Source organism: Rana temporaria, chromosome 7 (genome assembly GCF_905171775.1).
Source record: "Rana temporaria chromosome 7, aRanTem1.1, whole genome shotgun sequence".
Lineage (NCBI taxonomy): Eukaryota > Metazoa > Chordata > Amphibia > Anura > Ranidae > Rana > Rana temporaria.
In genome coordinates, this window is record NC_053495.1 from 2319635 (window position 1) to 2339867 (window position 20233).

A 20233-nucleotide genomic window follows, 5' to 3' on the forward strand; every position below is an offset into this window, starting at 1 on the left:
GTGCCAGGGAGGCCAGTCCTGGACTGGAACATCCCAATAAGTATGCTCCATTGAATGATATTGGGAAAACCAGTTATGGACCAGAATTCCTGGAGAAGAGTGATGCCCCTAGCTGCCAGTGGAATAACTCCTCCAGTGAGAGTGGGAGGGAAGCGAAGGGAAAAGACAGATGGATTCTGGTGGTAGGTGACTCAATTATTAGAAGAACAGGGAAATCTGTCACAAAGACCTGAAGCTCCAAAATGTTGTTTACCGGGAGCTTGGGTTTGGCACATCACGGATCTGGTGGACAGATTATTGGGTGGGGCTGGGGAAGACCCGACTGGCATCGTATATGTTGGCACAAATGACAAAGTCAGAGGAAGATGGAGTTTCCTGAAAAACGATTTTAGGGACTTAGGAGCTAAATTGAAGAATATGACCTCCACGGTAGTATTCTCAGAAATACTACCGGTACCTCGTGCCACACCAGAGAGGCAGGGGAGATTATGGAAATCAACAGGTGGCTGAGGAGCTTTGTATATAGGAGGGGTTTGGGTTCCTGGAAAACGTGGCTATGTTTTTAGTCAGTTACCGGCTCTTTAGCAGGGATGGACTGCACCTAAATGGGGAGGGTGCAGCTCAGCTGGGAGACATGATGGCCTAGATGTAGAGATAGCCAGCATGGAACAAGGTTCAGAGGGTAATATGGGGGTCATTAGCGGTAGGGAGACTAAAATACCTAAACCCAAGGTAAGTGACTCAATAAATCCAAATTGCAGCCTCATTACCTATAAGGAGATAGTATGCGACTAGACAAAACTATGATGCTTGTACACTAATGCTAGAAGTCTGGCTGACAAGATGGGAGATCTGGAGCTGCTTATGTATGAGGAGATTTTGATTTTGTAGTGTAGCAAGGTCCGAGGCCTCATTCGGTCTAATGAGAACCTCCAGGACCAGAGATAGCTGACATCCTTCTGCAAGTGGTGGGTTGAGTCCCTAGCTTGGCACTCTAGATTACTCTCAAGCTTCACCCACGCTGGCCTGCTCGGTCCCTGGCTTGACACACAAGGCTGCTCTGCAAGTGTCATCTCCGCTGGTTGGGTCCCTGGCTTGATTCCCACTGAAGTTTCCTGATTTGTCCCTGGTTGGTGAGAATGCTGCTCTGGTACTTGCTTCAGTTACTCGCTGTGGTCATTGGTAATAAGGGGGATGATTCCTTACTGGTGACAGTTTCCCCTCTAAATCTGACCATGACAGGCTCTCCAGCCAGCAGAACCATCACTTCTGATTGGTCTGCGAGCCACAGTCCCAACCCTGCACTACTCTCTTGCTTCTGGATAAGCCATCAGATAGCTTAGCAGCCAGATGTGCTGGGTATAGGCCCCATCTCGGGCCTAGCAGCCTGGGCAATACAACACACATCCACCCAGAAAGCCGTCCAGGTGGCACAGAACACAGATCACCTGACTCCACCCAAATATATAGGTTCTCCCAGAAGGCCAAGAGATTCAAGAAAACCCCTGCCCATTGGCTGAGATACCCCATATACCCATAACATGACCATGAGTTTCCCTTCTCATATCTAGTACCACTAAGTACCCGGCCACCTAGTGGTAGAAGAGAAAAGTGCAACAAGACCAAACTGAGGGAGAAATCAATAGATCTCTATCAATCAACCAGGATAAATAATCCTGGCAAGTTAAAATGGAGGAGCAACCCTGCCTAAACTCCAGGGTGCTACAGTAGGAATTAAGGGGGAAATAATACTGGGCGTATGCTATAGGCCCCCTAATCAGAGTTGGAAGGGGAGGCGGACCCTCATATCACAGTTTGAAATGGTGGCAAGGATGGGATAAAATCCTAGGAACAAAGAGCATGGAGGAAAAAGGGGGGTGCTGTAAGAGCATACTAAATAAAGGTATCGTCCAGTGCATTCCAAGAAGAAATAAATTTAAAAGAGCTAATAAAAATCCTGGGTGGCTCAACTTCAATGTAAAAATGTATATAAAAGCAAAAGATAAGGCCTTCAAAAAATACAAAGCTGAGGGGTCATTGTCATCATTCCAACTTTACAAAGAATGCAATAAGAAATGTAAGGGTGCAATCTGGGAGGCTAAAATAGAACACGAAAGGAACATAGCGGAGGAGAGTAAAAAAAAATACTAAGAAATGTTTTAATTATATAAATAGTAAGAAAGGGAGATCAGATCATATTGGCCCCATAAAGGATGATGAAGGGAATTTGAATACAAAAGACGGAGAGATAGTGAAGGTTTTGAATATATTCTTCTCCTCATTCTTCACAGGAAACGGGGGGATATAGTAAGACAGTAAGGTGCATTTTCACAGGAAGCACTCATGGCTAACAGATTACAGAATTAGAAATAGACTTGAAAAACTTAACATAACATAAATAAGTCATCTTGACCAGATGGCTTACAACCGAGGGTACTTATGGAACTCAGTCACGTGATAGCTAGACCATTGTTCCTAATTTTTGTGGACAGTTTACTGACTGGAATGGCACCAGCTAATTGGATCAAAGCCAATGTGGCACCAATATTTAAAAAAGGGCCAAGATATATCCTGGGGAACCACAGACCAGTTAGCCTAACATCAATAGTATGTAAGCTCTTGGAGGGGATGATAAGAGACTATATACAAGATTTTGGTAATGAGAACGGTATCTTTAGCAGTAATCAGCATGGATTCATGAAGAATTGTTCTTGCCAAACTAATCCATTAACCTTCTATGAGGAGGTGAGCCACCATCTAGATAAAGGAAGGCCCATAGACGTGGTGTATCTAGATAAAGGAAGGCCCGTAGACATGGTGTATCTAGATAAAGGAAGGCCCGTAGACATGGTGTATCTAGATAAAGGAAGGCCCGTAGACGTGGTGTATCTAGATAAAGAAAGACCCATAGACGTGGTGTATCTAGATAAAGGAAGGCCCGTAGACGTGGTGTATCTAGATAAAGGAAGGCCCGTAGACGTGGTGTATCTAGATAAAGGAAGGTCCGTAGACGTGGTGTATCTGGATAAAGGAAGGCCCGTAGACGTGGTGTATCTAGATAAAGGAAGGCCCGTAGACGTGGTGTATCTAGATAAAGGAAGGCCCGTAGACGTGGTGTATCTGGATAAAGGAAGGCCCGTAGATGTGGTGTATCTAGATAAAGGAAGGCCCGTAGACGTGGTGTATCTAGATAAAGGAAGGCCCATAGACATGGTGTATCTAGATAAAGGAAGGCCCATAGACGTGGTGTATCTAGATAAAGGAAGGCCCGTAGACGTGGTGTATCTAGATAAAGGAAGGCCCATAGACGGGGTGTATCTAGATAAAGGAAGGCCCATAGACGGGGTGTATCTAGATAAAGGAAGGCCCATAGATGTGGTGTATCTGGATTTTGAAAAAGCATTTGACACAGTTCCTCATAAACGTTTACTGTACAAAGTAAGGTCCGTTGGCATGGAGCATAGGGTGAGTACATGGATTGAAAACTGGCTACAAGGGCGAGTTCAGAGGGTGGTGATAAATGGGGATTACTCGGAATGGTCAGGGGTGGGTAGTGGGGTCCCCCGGGGTTCTGTCCTGGGACCAATCCTATTTAATTTGTTCATAAATGACCTGATGGATGGGGTAAACAGTTCAATCTCAGCATTTGCGGATTATACTAAGCTAAGCAGGCCAATAACTTATCTGCAGGATGTGGAAACCTTACAAGAAGACCAAAACAAATGAATGGCAATTGAGGTTTAATGCTTAAAAATGTAAAATAATGCCTTTGGGTGCCAAAAATATGAATACAATCTATACACTGGAGGGGGGAGGAGAATCTTTGGGTGAATCTAGGGTGAAAAAGGACTTGGGGGTCCTAGTAGATGATGGGCTCAGCAATGGCATGCAATGCCAAGCTGCTGCTAACAAAGCAAATAGAATATTGACATTAAAAAAGGGAATAACTCCACAGATAAGACTTATAATTTTGCTAATCTACAAGACTCTGGTACGGCCGCACCTGGAGTATGCCATTCAGTTCTGGGCACCAGTCCTCAGGAAGGATGTACTGGAACTGGAGAGAGTCCAGAGAAAGGCAACAAAGATAACTAAGGGACTGGAGGATCTCAGCTATGAGGAAAGACTACAAGCATTGAATTTATTATCTCTGAAGAAGAGACGCTTGAGAGGGGATATGATATCAATGTACAAATACTGTTCTGGTGACCCCACAATAGGGAGAAAACTCTTCAGAGAAGGGGAGTTTAAAAAGACACGCTGCCATTTAATAAAATTAGGGGAAAAGCGGTTTAATCTGCATAGAGGGTTCTTAACTGTCAGAGTGGTGGGGATGTGGAATTCTCTTCCACAAGCGGTGGTATTTGTGGAGAACATTGATAATTTAAATTAACTGTTAGATGGGTACCTTAACAACCTTAACAACCCCAACATGCAGGGATATACAATGTACTATTACCATAAATGCACACACACAGGTTGAACTGGATGGACTTGTGTCTTTTTTCAACCTCACCAACTACGTAACTTGCTGCCATCAAACTGTGGTGCCACTGGCTAATTTTTAGCCACCAAAATCTAAGGGCGCAAAACTCTATGGGCTAGATTCAGATAGCCCGGCGTAATTTTCTGCGGGTGTAACGCTTCTCCAATACGTTATGCCGCTGTAACTTTCAACGCAGGTTCCGTATTCATAAAGAACTTGCGCCCTTAATTAACGGCGGCGTAGCGTATGTGGTCCGGCGTAAGCCCGCCTAATTCAAATGTGGATGATGTGGGCGTGTTTAATTTAAATTACTTGACGTTTTTACAAACGGCGCATGCGCCGTCCGTCAAAGAATCCCAGTGCGCATGCTCGAAATTACGCCTCAAATCGTCAATGCTTTAGACGTGAACGTAACTTACGTACAGCCCTATTCGCGAACGACTTACGCAAACTACGTAATCAATGGAAAATTCGACGCTGGCCCGACGTCCATACTTAACATAGGATACGCCTCATATAGCAGGGGTAACTTTACGCCAGAAAAAGCCTAACGCAAACGACGTAAAAAAATTCGCCCGGGCGGACGTACGTTTCTAAATCGGCGTATCTACCTAACTAGCATATTCCTTACGTAAATTGACAGAAGCGCCACCTAGCGGCCAGCGTAAATATGCAACTAAGATACGACGGCGTAAGAGACAAATTTCAGCGTATCTTCTTTCTGAATACAGAAAGAAGATACGCCGGCGCAGCTTTGAATTTACGTGGCATATCAATAGATTCGCCGACGTAAATTCTTTGTGAATCTAGCCCTATATATATTTTTTTTAACATACCTCCCTGTGCCTTGTATGTCCACATTGAGGCCCATTTGCCCAACCATCAACCTGGCCAATTTTTACTCAACCATAGGCCAGGGTGACTCTCTAATGTTTTTATAGTTGCTGTATCTTGGCCTTGTGTTGCTGTTATGGACAGTGTAGACCCTTGGACAATGTCAGCAACCTTAATCTAAAGGTTGTAGCTTTCCGCACTGACTATCAGCTTTGAGATCCAACAAAGCTATTTTTTTGTTGTTGTTTCTTTTTTAGTATTTTGGATCACTCTGTACACTAGTCAATAGATAAAAACGGCAACACAATGATCAAAACAATTTTAGTGGATTTTTTACATTTTTTATTCCCAGATCAAGTTTTAATAATTACCCAATTGTATGCTCGCAAGTCACAAAGGTGCTATAAATGAAATCTTAAGAGATCCTTAATGAGACTTTCAGCTTTGTGTTCTTAGGGACTTCCAACATCTTATATTAGAATAAACCATTACCTGGTGCAAATGCCTATGTGCCAATCTGAGCATAATATGTAGGCACACTTTGCAAGTTTTCCTTTTAATAATTCCTCAGACTGATAATTTGATTGTTCTTTTATAGTGATAAACTAAAAGAGAGAAAAGAGAATAATATGAGGAATATTACAGAGATTACGTCTCTCACTCTTGTGGGTCTATCAGACCATCCACTGACCATGAATGGACTTTTTGTGTTCTTCCTTCTCATCTATCTGATGACTCTTATCACAAACCTTCTTATTTTTTTCTTGGTCCTCACTGACTACAATCTGCACAACCCAATGTATTTTTTTCTTGCCAACTTGGCATTTCTGGACATGTCCTATTCATCAGTGACGGCACCAAGGATGCTCTTTGATTTGGTCACAAAAATCCAGTCAATATCCATTCCTGCCTGTCTATTTCTACGTCTACTTTGCTCTCTCAGAATTTTTCTTGCTCTCAGCTATTTCTTACAACCGCTAAATTGACATCTGCCACTTTCTACTTTACAAACTAATTATGTCTTGGAGAGTCTGTATTCGAATGGCCTCTTTGGTCTGGGTTGCAGGAAGCACTCTTGGTTTTGGTTCATACTTTACTTTTGCTCAGGTTGTCCTTCTGCAGAACATCTTCCATCCACAACTTCTTCTGTGACCTTCCACACTTATATCAAATTACATGTACTGACCCCTTCATAAACATGGTCATCATATTTGTAGTTTCTAGTTTTGGATCAGGAGTCTTTTTCTTGACCTTTCTTCCCTATGTCTATATTTTCAGTACCATCCTCAGAATCCGTAGCAAGACTGGAAAGAGGAAAGCGTTCTCCACCTGCTCATCACACCTCACCGTGGTCTTCATCTTTTATGGATCTTTCATTTTTATTTACTTGGTTCCTACCTCTAGTAAAGTGTACAATTTAGATAAACTGTTTACAATCATATTTGCCTTCATTAACCCATCGCTGAATCCTCTGATCTACAGCCTGAGGAACCAAGATCTCATGGAGGCACTTGCGAGGTCGCACTATCACTTCAAATTATTTCAGGCATCATTCTGAAATTATATTTTTTTCTAAGGAATTTCAGTTGAATAAAGATTTTAGTCATGCCTTTCATAAAATGTAAAAAAATGTGTTTTACCTAATCCTTTCATAACCGGGGGGGGGGGGGGGGTTTGGGGACTAAGAGGTCATTGTAAACTGAAGGCCCAGGTCACATTTACCAGTTTCTAAATGCATTGGTTAAAAGAGAAGTATGGGGGTTTGGGAGTTTTTCCTCCATCATACTTGCCTAGGTAGATGCAATATCCAGCAAAGTGGTCCAGGGCTTAAGTGGTTAATAATTTCTCAGAATGATGATTGAATTTGATCGATATGAGAAATCTGACCGAGATTTCCTCTTTATTCTTGTGGGTCTATCAGATCATCCACTGACCATGAATGTACTTTTTGTCCTCACTCACTACAATCTGCACAACCCAATGTATTTTTTTCTTGCCAACTTGGCATTTCTGGACATGTGCTATTCATCAGTGACGGCACCAAGGATGCTTTTGACTTGGTCACAAACAAACAATTAATATTCATTTCTTTCTGTATGGCCCAAATCTTTTTCTATCTCTTTTTTGTTTGCTCAGAACTTTTCTTGCTCTCAGCTATGTCCTATGACCGATACATTGCCAAGGCTTTTAACTGGCTTAAATGGGCAATGCCCATATGGGACAACACCAATCCAGTGGTAACATTCCAGTCATTAACGAGTCCCTAAAAATTAGATACAAAGCCTTTTAAATGAAAGAGCTCAATTATATTTGTCTAAATTTTTCTGGACCAGATCACTTTTGAGCCATTGTGGATCATTTGGGGCTTTGTCACTACCACTCCCATTATGGACATGAGTCCCCCATGCTCCATTGTATACACAGAGCTGAAGAAAGCATTTATTAAATTAGCCTTCTCTTTGTCCCCAGTCACCCACTCTAGATTACTTTGTTAAGGGCCTACATGCTCAGACCTGACCTTTTTACTAATAATATATTTGAAGAATTTTTGGGTGTTTGTCCTATTTTCTTTTGCAATCTGTCGTTCGTTTTGAATTTTTGCATCCTTGATTTCCTTTTTACATATTCTGTTATTTATATTCTTTGTAACAATTAAACGATGATAGTGTTCCTTCATTTTAATATTTTTTTAATCTTTATCTAAACATTAGTAATAAGCTCTGCATTGTTTGAGATTACCAGGTCCAACAGAGCATCATTCCTAGTTGGGGCCTCAATAAACTGGACCATAAAATTGTCCTGTAATAGGTTTATACATTTTTGCCCTTTAACTGTCCCAGCAATGCCATTACTCCAGTCAATTTCCGTGTAATTAAAATCCCCCATTATTATCACCGTCCCAGCTCTTGCAGCATTTTCCATCTGTGCAAGGAGCTGAGTCTCCACCTCCTCATTAACATTGGGTGGTCTATAACAAACTCCAATGATTAACTTTGAACTACGCACATCTGTATGCAGTTCCACCCATAATGCTTCAGCCTCATCACACTCTCTTCAATTAGGTCCTCATTCACACTTGCTTTGAGATCACTTCTTACATAGAGACAGACCCCACCACTTTTCCTTTTTACCCTGTCTCTCTAAAAGAGAGCATAGCCAGGAATATTAATAGCCCAGTCATGTGAGGAATGAAGCCAAGTTTCAGCAATACCGATTACATCATATCTCTCCTCATGCACCAGAGCTTCCAGCTCACCTGTTTTGCTTGGCAGACTTCTGGCATTGGTGAACAAACACTTTAATGCATTATTACATTTTGCTCTGGTGTTTTGCATATCTTTTTTAGTAGTAAAAATGGCACTATAATTTCCAATGGTTGTTTGAAACATGGAAACTTCATATCGGTACTTGTACTCGGTCTTAAAAAAGTGGTATCGGGACAATCCTATTAACCAGTTCCCGACCCCCGCATGTACATATACGTCCACAATATGGCACGTACAGGCACATGGGCGTACACGTACGTCCTCGCCTATTAGCGGGTGGGGGGTCCGATCGGGACCCCCCCCGCTACATGCGGAGGTCGGGTCCGCTCGGGGAGCGATCCGGGACCACGGCGCGGCTATTTGTTTATAGCCGCTCCGTCGCGATCGCTCCCCGGAGCTGAAGAACGGGGAGAGCCGTGTGTAAACACGGCTTCCCCGTCCTTCACTATGGCGGCGCATCGATCGCGTCATTCCCTTTATAGGGAAGACACGATCGATGACGTCATTCCTACAGCCACACCCCCAAACAGTTGTAAACACATACTAGGTGCACCCTAACTCCTACAGCGCCACCTGTGGTTAACTCCCAAACTGCAACTGTCATTTTCACAATAAAGAATGCAATTTAAATGCATTCTTTGCTGTGAAAATGACAATGGTCCCAAAAATGTGTCAAAATTGTCCGAAGTGTCCGCCATAATGTCGCAGTCACGAAAAAAATTGCTGATCGCCGCCATTAGTAGTAAAAAAAAAAAAATTAATAAAAATGCAATAAAACTATCCCCTATTTTGTAAACACTATAAATTTTGCGCAAACCAATCGATAAACGCTTATTGCGATTTTTTTTACTAAAAATAGGTAGAAGAATACGTATCGGCCTAAACTGAGGAAAAAAAATGTTTTTATATATGTTTTTGGGGGATATTTATTACAGCAAAAAGTAAAAAATATTGCATTTTTTTCAAAATTGTCGCTCTATTTTTGTTTATAGCGCAAAAACTAAAAACCGCAGATGTGATCAAATACCACCAAAAGAAAGCTCTATTTGTGGGGGGAAAAAGGACGCCAATTTTGTTTGGGAGCCACGTCGCACGACCGCGCAATTGTCTGTTAAAGCGACGCAGTCCCGAACTGTAAAAACACCTTGGGTCTTTAGGCTGCATATTGGTCCGGGGCTTAACTGGTTAAGAAGACACTGTGACTTCTGTCTCTGCATTTTGGCAACAATACCATCAAACTGTAGTTCTACTGGAAACATTTAAACCCACCAAACCCTAAAGGCTGCAGTACTCATGTGTGTAGGAATATTGCTGAGTTTTTGCACATGTCTCCACTTTTAGGCCTCTTGGTGCAGCCACTGGTCAATTTCCACCCTTCTGAAAATGAAAGATAATAATTTCAGGATAACAGCTATCTTTGCTTTCTTTTTTTGGCTTGTAGCCACCGCTTCCAAACTGTGGTGACCCTGGACAATTTTTACTCAACCAAACCTAGGGGTTGTAGCTTTTGTTGCTGATCATAAACTGTGTGATCCAATGAAGTCTCCTATTGATAGCTCATATAAGGTGGAACTAAAAAATTATGAAAGCTAAAAGCGTTCCTTCTATACTGATTTAGATCACTTTGTCCTCTAGTCAATACAAAAGTGCCAAGAAAAAAAAAAGATTAAAACAATTTTAGTGGAATTTATTTACAACTCAAATGTCTATAACTGTGCTAAATTATATTGAAACAATACCAAGTCACAAAGGTGTTTTAAATTAAACCTTAAGAGACCTTTAATGAGACTTTAAGCTTTGTGTTCTTACAACACGACAGACGGTCCTGCAGGACTTCCAACATCTTATATAAGAATAAATAACAAGCTTGTACAAATGTCTTCAGGTATAATGTGTAGGCAGACCGTATGTGAGTGAGAAACTTGTAAAGCGCAACACATGCGAACTGAATCGCCTCTGGGCGCTGTTTCCATTCCATGGGTAAGGAAAACCCCTTGACCTCAGAAGAGATGGGTTTTAATCCTTCTCCTGAAGGCCAAGTGGTCCTACTCTAATCGGATGGTAGTTGGTAGCGCATTCCACAGCCGAGGTCCCTGGACTGCAAATCTTCGTATGTGTTTTTCTTTTCAATAATTTCTTAAAAAGATCATTGTATTACCGTTCAATTAAAATAATTATAAACAGAAAATTATGAGGAATCTTACAACTGTTACGTTTTTTATTCTTGTGGGTCTATCAGACCATCCACTGACCATGAATGGACTTTTTGTGTTCTTCCTTCTCATCTATCTGATGACTCTTATCACAAACCTTCTTATTTTTTTCTTGGTCCTCACTGACTACAATCTGCACAATCCAATGTATTTTTTTCTTGCCAACTTGGCATTTCTGGACATGTCCTATTCATCAGTGACGGCACCAAGGATGCTCTTTGACTTGGTGACAAACAAACAATTAATATCCATTCCTGCCTGTATATCCCAAGTCTTTTTCTATCTCTCTTTTGTTTGCTCAGAACTCTTCTTGCTCTCAACTATGTCCTATGACCGATACATCGCCATCTGCCACCCCCTACATTACAAACTAATGATGTCTTGGAGGGTCTGTACTCGTATGGCCTCTCTGGTCTGGGTTGGAGGATGTTCTCTCTCTTTGGTTCATACTTTATTTTTGCTCAGGTTGTCCTTCTGTGGACAAAGGTCCATACACAACTTCTTTTGCAATCTCCCACACGTATATCAAATTACATGTACTGACCCCTTCATGAACATGGTGGCCGTATTCGTAGCAGGTGCCAGTGTTGGATTAGGAGCTTTTCTTTTGACCTTTCTTCCCTATGTCTATATTTTTAGTACTATTCTCAGAATCCGTAACAAGACTGGAAAGAGGAAAGCCTTCTCCACCTGCACATCACACCTCACCGTGGTCTTCATCTTTTATGGCTCTTTAATTTTTATTTACTTGGTTCCCTCCTCCAGTGATATGTTCAATTTAAACAAAATGTTTACAGTCATATCTGCCCTCATTAACCCATTGCTGAATCCTCTGATCTACAGCCTGAGGAACAAAGATCTCATGGAGGCACTTATGAGATTTGTATATTACTTAAAATGAATTCAGGCATCCTGCTAAAAATAAAAATTGTGAATTCTAACATTTATATTTCTAGGGCGTTAGTAATATCTTTCATGAATAATAAAAATGCCAGTTGCTCGTTATTGTACTTAAAAGATAAGTTCACCTTTCCTTTTTATAAATTCCAGCTCCCCTATGTACCATTATGGCAGTAATGTACTTCTTTTGCAACAATAAAACAGATTTCCATTTATTCTACACACGCATACCTCACTGTCCTCCTGACTGTTTAAAAACACTTCTCTATTACTTTGGCCTTACTTCCTGGACAGACTAGAGGTCATGACACAGGAAGGAGTTGACCAGCTGAGGGTGGATAATGCAGGGTGTGTGCTAATAAGATCAGCAGATGGTCAACTCCTTCCTGTGTCATGACCTACAGTCTATCCAGGAAGTAAGACAGAAGTAATGGAGGAGTGTTTTAATGAGTCCCTAAAAGTTAGATACAATGGCTTTGACATGACAGAGCTCAATTGTTTTAGGATCCGTGGGTGGATGCCATCGGGTGCAGGTGCTTTATCCACCTTTATTCTAAATATTTCTGGACCATATCACTTTTGAGCCATTGTGGATCATTTGGTGTCAATACCACCCCATTATGGACATGAGCTCCCCCATGCTCCATTGTATACACAGAGCTGAAGAAAGCATTTAATAAATTAGCCTTCTCTTTGTCCCCAGTCACCCACTCTAGATTATTTTGTAAAGGGCCTACATGCTCAGACTTGACCTTTTTACTATTAATATGTTTGAAGATTTTTTTGGGGTTTGTCCTACTATTTTTTGCAATCTGTCGTTCTTTTGAATTTTTGAATCCTTGATGTGATGTGGAGTAAAGAAAATTATTAGGAAGATCTGGCTTTTTAAAAAAAAAAAAAAACATTTTCATGAGATCACAAGCAAAAAGTACAAGAAGTCAATATGTGAGAACTCTGTCTAAATACCATCAGCAAAACAACGTCTTTATTCTAGCAATAAAATGAAGAAAAAAATGCGCTGCAATAAACGAGGCACTCATTTTAAAAATGTAGAATGTGCCATCTCCAAAACGAACGCTAGTTTTACCAGAACGAGCGCTCCCGTCCCCTAATTTAGTCTGAGCATGCGTGGATTTTTAACCGATGGACGTGCCTACAGACGATCGTTTTTTTTTTCTATCGGTTAGTTAACCATCAGATAATTTTAAAACAAGTTCCTAGTTTTTTAACCGATGGTTAAAAAAAAAACGATGGGGCCCACACCCGATCGGTTAGTCTGATGAAAGCGGTCCATCAGACCATTTTCATCAGACAAACCGATCGTGTGTACGCGGCATAAAGGTTGTAGCTTTCATAGCTTCTATTGGTAGCTCATATAAGATGGAACTAAAAAAATTATGAAAGCTAAAAGAAAATCATGCCCCAGTTGAAGACCGCTAGAGACGAATGCGTCGGACGAGCATTACTGCACCCCACATTTTTATACGTTTTATTGTGATCACTATTTATTTGTCATTCATGTATGACATTTTTATAAATAAACCAAACGTGGTTTGACCTGCACTATTGGGAGCATCTGTTTCTATTCACTTTTTTATTTTTGGAGCTTGTATGGAATTACCCTGGTATTCATCTGTCAGTGGAAGAGTGTGAACTCCATACCTCAGCCTGCTGGACCACCATTTCTAGCCAGGATTGATTCCGGCCTCTGGGGACCACAAGGATCCATCTAACACTAATCCAAACCATCTGGGATCACAAGCCTGTATGACCCACTGCAGGGGCGGACTGACCATTCAGGCACTCGGGCACTGCCCGAGGGCCCCATGCCACTAAGGGGCCCCATCAGGGTTGCCAGCCTCAGTAAAACCAGGGACAGTATGTAAAAATCTGTTTTTTTTTACAGCTGTCCCTGAAATGTCTCTTTACTGTGTGTGTATACTGTGTCTGTATAATGTATGTCTGTGTGTGAATACTGTGTCTGTATATTGTATGTCTGTGTGTTAATACTGTGTATGTATACTGTCTGTGTGTGTGTATCCTGTGTGGCCCCATAATCTATTGCCCGGGGGTCCCATAATCTCCTATTGCCCGGGGGCCCCAAAATCTCCTATTGCCCGGGAGACCCATGAGTTGTCAGTCCACCCCTGACTCACTGTTGTATAACAGATGTGTCCACCCCATTTGTGATTCATCATTTTATCCTGTCTACCACAGAGTTCCTTTGATACGGAGCATTGGCTGGATATCCAATACACCATCTGGAGATACCTTAGAGCTGGTCTGGGTTGGAGGATGTTCTCATTCTTTGGTTCATACTTTATTTTTTTATACTTTATTTTTGCTCAGGTTGTCCTTCTGCAGAACAGCTTCCATCCACAGCTTCTTTTGTGACCTTCCACACTTATATCAGATTACATGTACTGACCCCTTCATAAACGTGGTGGTTGTATTCTTAGTAGGTGCTAGTGCTGTATTGGGAGACGTTCTTTTAACCTTTCTTCCCTATGTCTAGATCTTCAGGACCATCCTCAGAATCCGTAGCAAGACTGTAAAGATGAAAACCTTCTCCACCTGCACATCAAACCTCACTGTGGTCTTCATATTTTATGGCTCCTTAATTTTTATTTACTTGGTTCCCACTTCCAGTGATATGATCAGTTTAAACAAATTATTTACAGTCATATCTGCCCTCATTAACCCATTGCTGAATCCTCTGATCTACAGCCTGAGGAACAAAGATCTCATGGAGACACTGCTGAGGTCTTATTATCACTTAAAATTAATTCAGGCGTCATTTTGAAAATACATATCGACACTTTTGCATTTCTAGTTGACTGAACATTTCAGTGATGTCTTTCATAAAATGTAAACATTTCAGTCACTTGTAGTTGTACCTAATCCTTTTATTAGAAAAGTCTGTGTAACATGGATGCTCAGTAGACATGTAGTAGAATTTTGGTTTCGTCTGAAAAATGTATTAATTTAGTTACTACCGAAAATCGTTTTTATTTACTGTATTTATTGGCGTATAACACTCACTCTTTTTCCCTGAAAATAGATGGTAAACTGTGCCAGCGTGTTATACGCGGGGGGCTGTGGAAAGTTTTTTTCCTGAAACTTCCCTTTTGAAGTTAGGGTGCGTGTTACAAGCCTGTGCGTGTTATACACTGATAAATACGGTATTTTGTTTAGATAAAAAAATGCATTAGTCTGAAAATCCGAATTAAGGTTGAATCTGACAATTGAAGGCTTATGGTGTCTGTCGAATGTACTAAGAAGATTCGACGAAGCAGCGAAACTGTACGACGCTGCAATCGTACATTTCCAGTTGAATGCTCCGCCCACAAGCTATAGAAGAATTCTAATGTTGTATGACTAGTAAAAATTATATGTATTAATTATTATTACTAGTCAACCAACATTAGAATTCTTCTATAGCCTATGGGTGGAGCATTTGACCATAAATGTCCACTCGCAGAGATCGTATGCTTTTAGCTGCTTCGTCGAATCTTCATGTCTCTATAATGTAACATTTTTTCTCTCTATGTCAAATCTTTTCTCTCTATGTCAAAAAATCTTGGACTAATAGAGTTAGGTTATGCACATTCAACCGCAGGTTTGATAGACACAGATCACTATTGTCACCATCAAATCTTCTATCTCTATCAAACTTTTTGTCGTAACAAAACAAAAAAAAAGCATTTTTATGTTGGATCTTTCGGATTTCGGATTCTGCACATTCGTTATCGTTTCTTAAAACGAACGCAAAAATCCCAGAAATTCGGACGAAAATGCATTCGGATGAAAAGGAATGCACATGTCTAATGCTCATTCCAAATTTAGCAGGTTCGATATTTATTGCTTAACCTCACAATTTATGTCTTAACCTTCCAAGTTTTTTATAAATATTGTATTTGTATTAAAAATTTAATAATGCATAATAAGTAGATTATGCACAGGGTTCTCTATAATCTGAGGTAAATAATTGTATACACAGGTCATTGATCCGTGAATTGATAAGGTGGCATGAAGAATAATAAAAAGACAGAAACACGACTCAAATTGTCAACTTGGGCTTGTTATATATGAAAATCTAACAAAACAACTTGTTGTGGTGATACATATAGTTCCCAACATGTATTGGCAATTTCAGAATTTCAAAGGCAAAAATATATATCTTTAAACAGACTCCAATAAGCCACCAGTCGGTCATGGATGGCACCCCCCGGGGTCGGTCAAGTAGGTCGGAGTCTGCACTTAACCCCGTTTCATGGGCAGCGCTCCAGGTGGTGGACGGTGACTTCGCTTTTGATTTAGCATGTCACTTTATCTCAGGTCAATAGATTATGGACGTTGATTGTTTCACTTTATGTTGATATATTCACATATACATTAACCTATATTTATTTTTCTGGTTGCACATGTCACTTTATATTGAATATTTATGGTTTACAGAGCTCTGTGAGCAGCTCAGTCACTTATTTTATCACCCATATTAGTGGATTTTTAAACATTGATTTATTGTCACCCAAATAGGGGTAACCCTCATGTGCATAGTTTAAACAGCTTCCCTTTCTTTGAGTTTAATGTATTTCTGATTTCACCTAGGTGAAGTTTTTAATTAGGGAGGCTGCAGTTCACCTAATTTCCTAAGCATGGAAACTTCTCATTTATTCTAGGTTACTAGATATCCCCTGCGATATCCCCCCATTGTGTCCATGGGCTTTGTCCCCTGCCTGATGCCTCTGTATCTCCAGAAACATCACATTTTAATTTGTAAAATTTCTGCCCCATTTTACAAGGAAAACACCAGACACATTTCCTTTTTGTTGGCTCTGCTGCTCTGCTTAAGTTGATGTGAGAAGCAATGGTGCTGCCGAGTACCATTAAAGCCGCCTCCTGGCACCTATCCTGCTTCTCTTTCTTCCCTTTCTTCCCTTTTCTTGCTGCTTTTGTTGCCATCAAATTGTGGTGTCATTGGTCATTCATTTTGTTGCTGTCACTTTCAATCTGTGGGGACCCGGACATTTTTTGCCTACCCAAACCTAAGGGTTATATCTTTCCTTACTGATTAATCAATGTAAAGGTTTATAACATTTATAACTTTTAACTATATTTAACTAATTTAATTTAAAATGTAACTAATTTTAAAATGTAACTAATTTTAAAATGTAATTTATAAAATGTAACTTATAAAATGTAACATAAAATTTAACTTATAAAATTTAACTTATAAAATTTAACTTATAAAATTTAACTTATAAAATTTAACTTATAAAATTTAACTTATAAAATTTAACTACACAATTACAAAAGCTAAAAGAAAATGAGTATGTTCTTTATATTGTTTTTGGATCATTCTGTCCACTAACCAATAAGTAAAATAGGTGACAAAAAAGATTAAAACCGTTTCAGTGTATTTCTTTATTCGCAATTCAAATTTTTATAACTGCAATGAATTATAAAAAAAGGCTCCTAAGTCACAAAGGTGTAATAAATGAAATCTTGGGAGATCTTTAATGAGACATTCAGCTTTGTGTTCTTTTGTGTTCTTGTGGTCCCTGCAGGACTGATAACATTTTATATAAGAATAAACCATTTGCTGATACAAATGTCATCATGTATAATGTATAGGCAGACTGTAAATGTCTTCCTTTTAACAATTCCCCAGAAAGAAGATTGTACTAAATTTTTAGTTGTATTATTGCTTGATTATAATAAATTTAAAAAGCCCAAAAAAATGAATATTATGAGGATTCTGACAAAAATAATGGGCCAGATCCACAGCCAGCCGCCATAACTTAAATATTCCCATTTAAGTTACACTGCCGGAAAATTTCTACCTAAGTGCCCGATCCACAAAGCACTTACCTAGAAATTTTCGGCTGTGTAACTTAAATCCGGCTGGCGCAAGGCGTTCCTATTCAAATGGGGCGAGTCCCATTTAAATTAGGCGCGCTCCCGCGCCGGCCGTACTGCGCATGCTCACAACGTCATTTTCCCGACGTGCTTTGCGCGGTTTTACGTTGCGCCGGGTTTTGAGAATCGCGACGGGCGTAAAAAAAAATACGATTTCTGGCGAAAAAAAAAAGATTTGAAAAAAAAAAGACGGCGACGCGGGATAGAAGGGTCAACTTTTACAAGGCCTAAACAGTTTAGGCCTTGTAAAAGCAGCCCTAATTTTACGATTGCAAACTAATACTTACGGAGAAAAAACGAAGCGTAAAAGCTTCGTGGATCTCCGTAAGTGCTAATTTGCATACCCGACGCGGCATTTCGACTCGAAATGCCCCCAGCGGCGGATGCTGTACTGCATCCTAAGATCCGGCAGTGTAAGTCCCTTACACATGTCGGATCTTCTGCATATCTATTGGAAACTGATTCTGCGGATCAGTTCCAAAGATAGAAACAGGGATACGACGGCGTATAAGTAGATACGCCGTCGTATCCCTTTTGTGGATCTGGCCCAATGTCTCTTACTGTGGTCTATCAGACCATCCCCCGACCATGAATGGACTTTTTGTGTTCTTCCTTCTGACCTATCTGATGACTCTTATCACAAACCTTCTTATTTTTTTCTTGGTCCTCACTGACTACAATCTGCACAACCCAATGTATTTTTTTTCTTGCCAACTTGGCATTTCTGGACATGTCCTATCCATCAGTGACGGCACCAAGGATGCTCTTTGATTTGGTCACAAAAAGACGATCAATATTCATTCTTGCCTGTATAGCCCAAGTGTTATTCTATGTCTCTTTTGCTCCCTCAGAATCCGTAACAAGACTGGAAAGAGGAAAGCATTCTCCACCTGCACATCACACCTCACCGTGGTCTTCATCTTTTATGGATTTGTATTTACTTGGTTCCCACTTTTAGAAATATGTCCAGTTTATACAAACTGTTTGCAGTCATGTGTACCCTTATTTAACCCACTTCTGAATCCTCTGATCTACAGCCTGAGGAACAATGATCTCATGGAGGCACTTATGAGGTCTTTTTATCAGTTAATTCAGGTCTGCTTCTGAAAACCCCAAAAAAATGTTTGCCCCTTGTGTGTTTTTTTAGGCAATTTTCAGTTAACTACATATTTAGAAATGTCTTTCACAACATGTAAAAATATGAGTCGCTCTTAGTTGTATTTAAACCATTCATGACCAAGGGTCATTGGACCCTGGATGCCCAGGCCACATTTAGCAGATTCAGTATGCATCGCTAAACCTCAAAACAACTCTGTGGCTATTTTACTAATGTTTTTATGGACATATAAGGATTTTAATTGACATACAGTTGTATAAAAAAAGTTGTACTTAGCCCTCTAATCACCAAGGGCCATTTTAACATGAATGCCCATGTCACATTTAGCAGTTTTAGTATGCATTGCTTAAAAGAGAAGTATGGTTTTCTTTGTTTTTGACTAGTCATACTTACCTAGGTTAGAACGATGTGTGCCTTGTTGTCTCTGCACTGAGAACCGAACCACCAAACATCGCCAATGGCTCGGTTCTCACTCCTCCCCAAGCAGAGCGATGCTGACTGCCAGTTAGCATCGCTCCTGCTCTGCTCCTCTGGACTCATTGGAGCGTTGAGCTGTGGAGGGGCTTGCTAAGACACTGAGACTGCCATCAATCAGGGCAGCTGGCGGGTCTAGACTTGGAAGTCGGGATGACGCGCTGCCTCGACTGATGGCAGTGATGTCAGCTTCAGACCGCTCTCCGATGAAAACGTGTCACAGGAGTGAAAAACTAATTGCACTCCTGTGACCCAGAGAAGAAGTCCAGCCTAAAAAGCTCAGGGTGGACTTCTCCTTTAAACTCACAAATACTCAGTGACTATTTTGCCTGTCAAAATATTTTTTTTTTTTTTAAGGACAGTGATGGCTTTTACATGGCCTACAGCTTCATAAAAACCCAGCCCCACCCCCCTTTTTTAAAAGCTAACAAATGTACAATAATTTGAAAAATGGTAATATTAGTCGTGGGGAGATATTCCAGAAAAGCGAGAAGGGTATCCTCAAAGGGACAGTAACATTAGGTTAAAAATACTGTAGGTGGTTGTGAATAAGATTTCCAAGGTTGCCATATTTTGAGAAATGTGTGGTGCGGCGCAAAGTTTTCATTAGATACAATTGCACTGAGTTTGTTTTAATATTTTCAAAACTTAAAGGGGTTGTAATGGTGAAAAAACATCTGATGATTACCGACACCCCAGCCCCCAGTATACTTACCTGAACCCTTGAAAGTCCTGCATCGGAGACCGCACTTGATCTCGGCCCGGTCTTCTCGGCTCTTCATTGGATAGATTGATAGCAGCGCAGCCATTGGCTCTCGCTGCTGTCAATCAACTCCAATGACGCAATGGCTGGGGGACGGGGCCGAGACCTGTAGTCACCGACTATGGATGCCGACTACAGGACTCGGGGCGCACCTGCAAGGTAACCCACTTGAGAGAGCGCTTCCCAGAGGGGGTTATCAGAAGCAGGGAGGAGCAAAGACAGCTGCCGAGGGACCACAGAAGATGAGAATCGGGGCCA

At 40.7% G+C, this 20233-nt stretch overlaps 1 protein-coding gene across 1 annotated transcript; it reads left to right on the forward strand.

Moving 5' to 3' along the window:
• Nucleotides 1-75: 75 nt before the first annotated feature.
• Nucleotides 76-18728, forward strand: LOC120945690 (olfactory receptor 3A1-like). The gene is made up of 5 exons (XM_040360034.1): nt 76-182; nt 6599-6838; nt 11439-11682; nt 14215-14462; nt 18473-18728. Exons 1-5 carry the CDS (start codon nt 76-78, stop codon nt 18726-18728), a joined length of 1095 nt encoding a protein of 364 aa, XP_040215968.1.
• Nucleotides 18729-20233: the final 1505 nt, after the last annotated feature.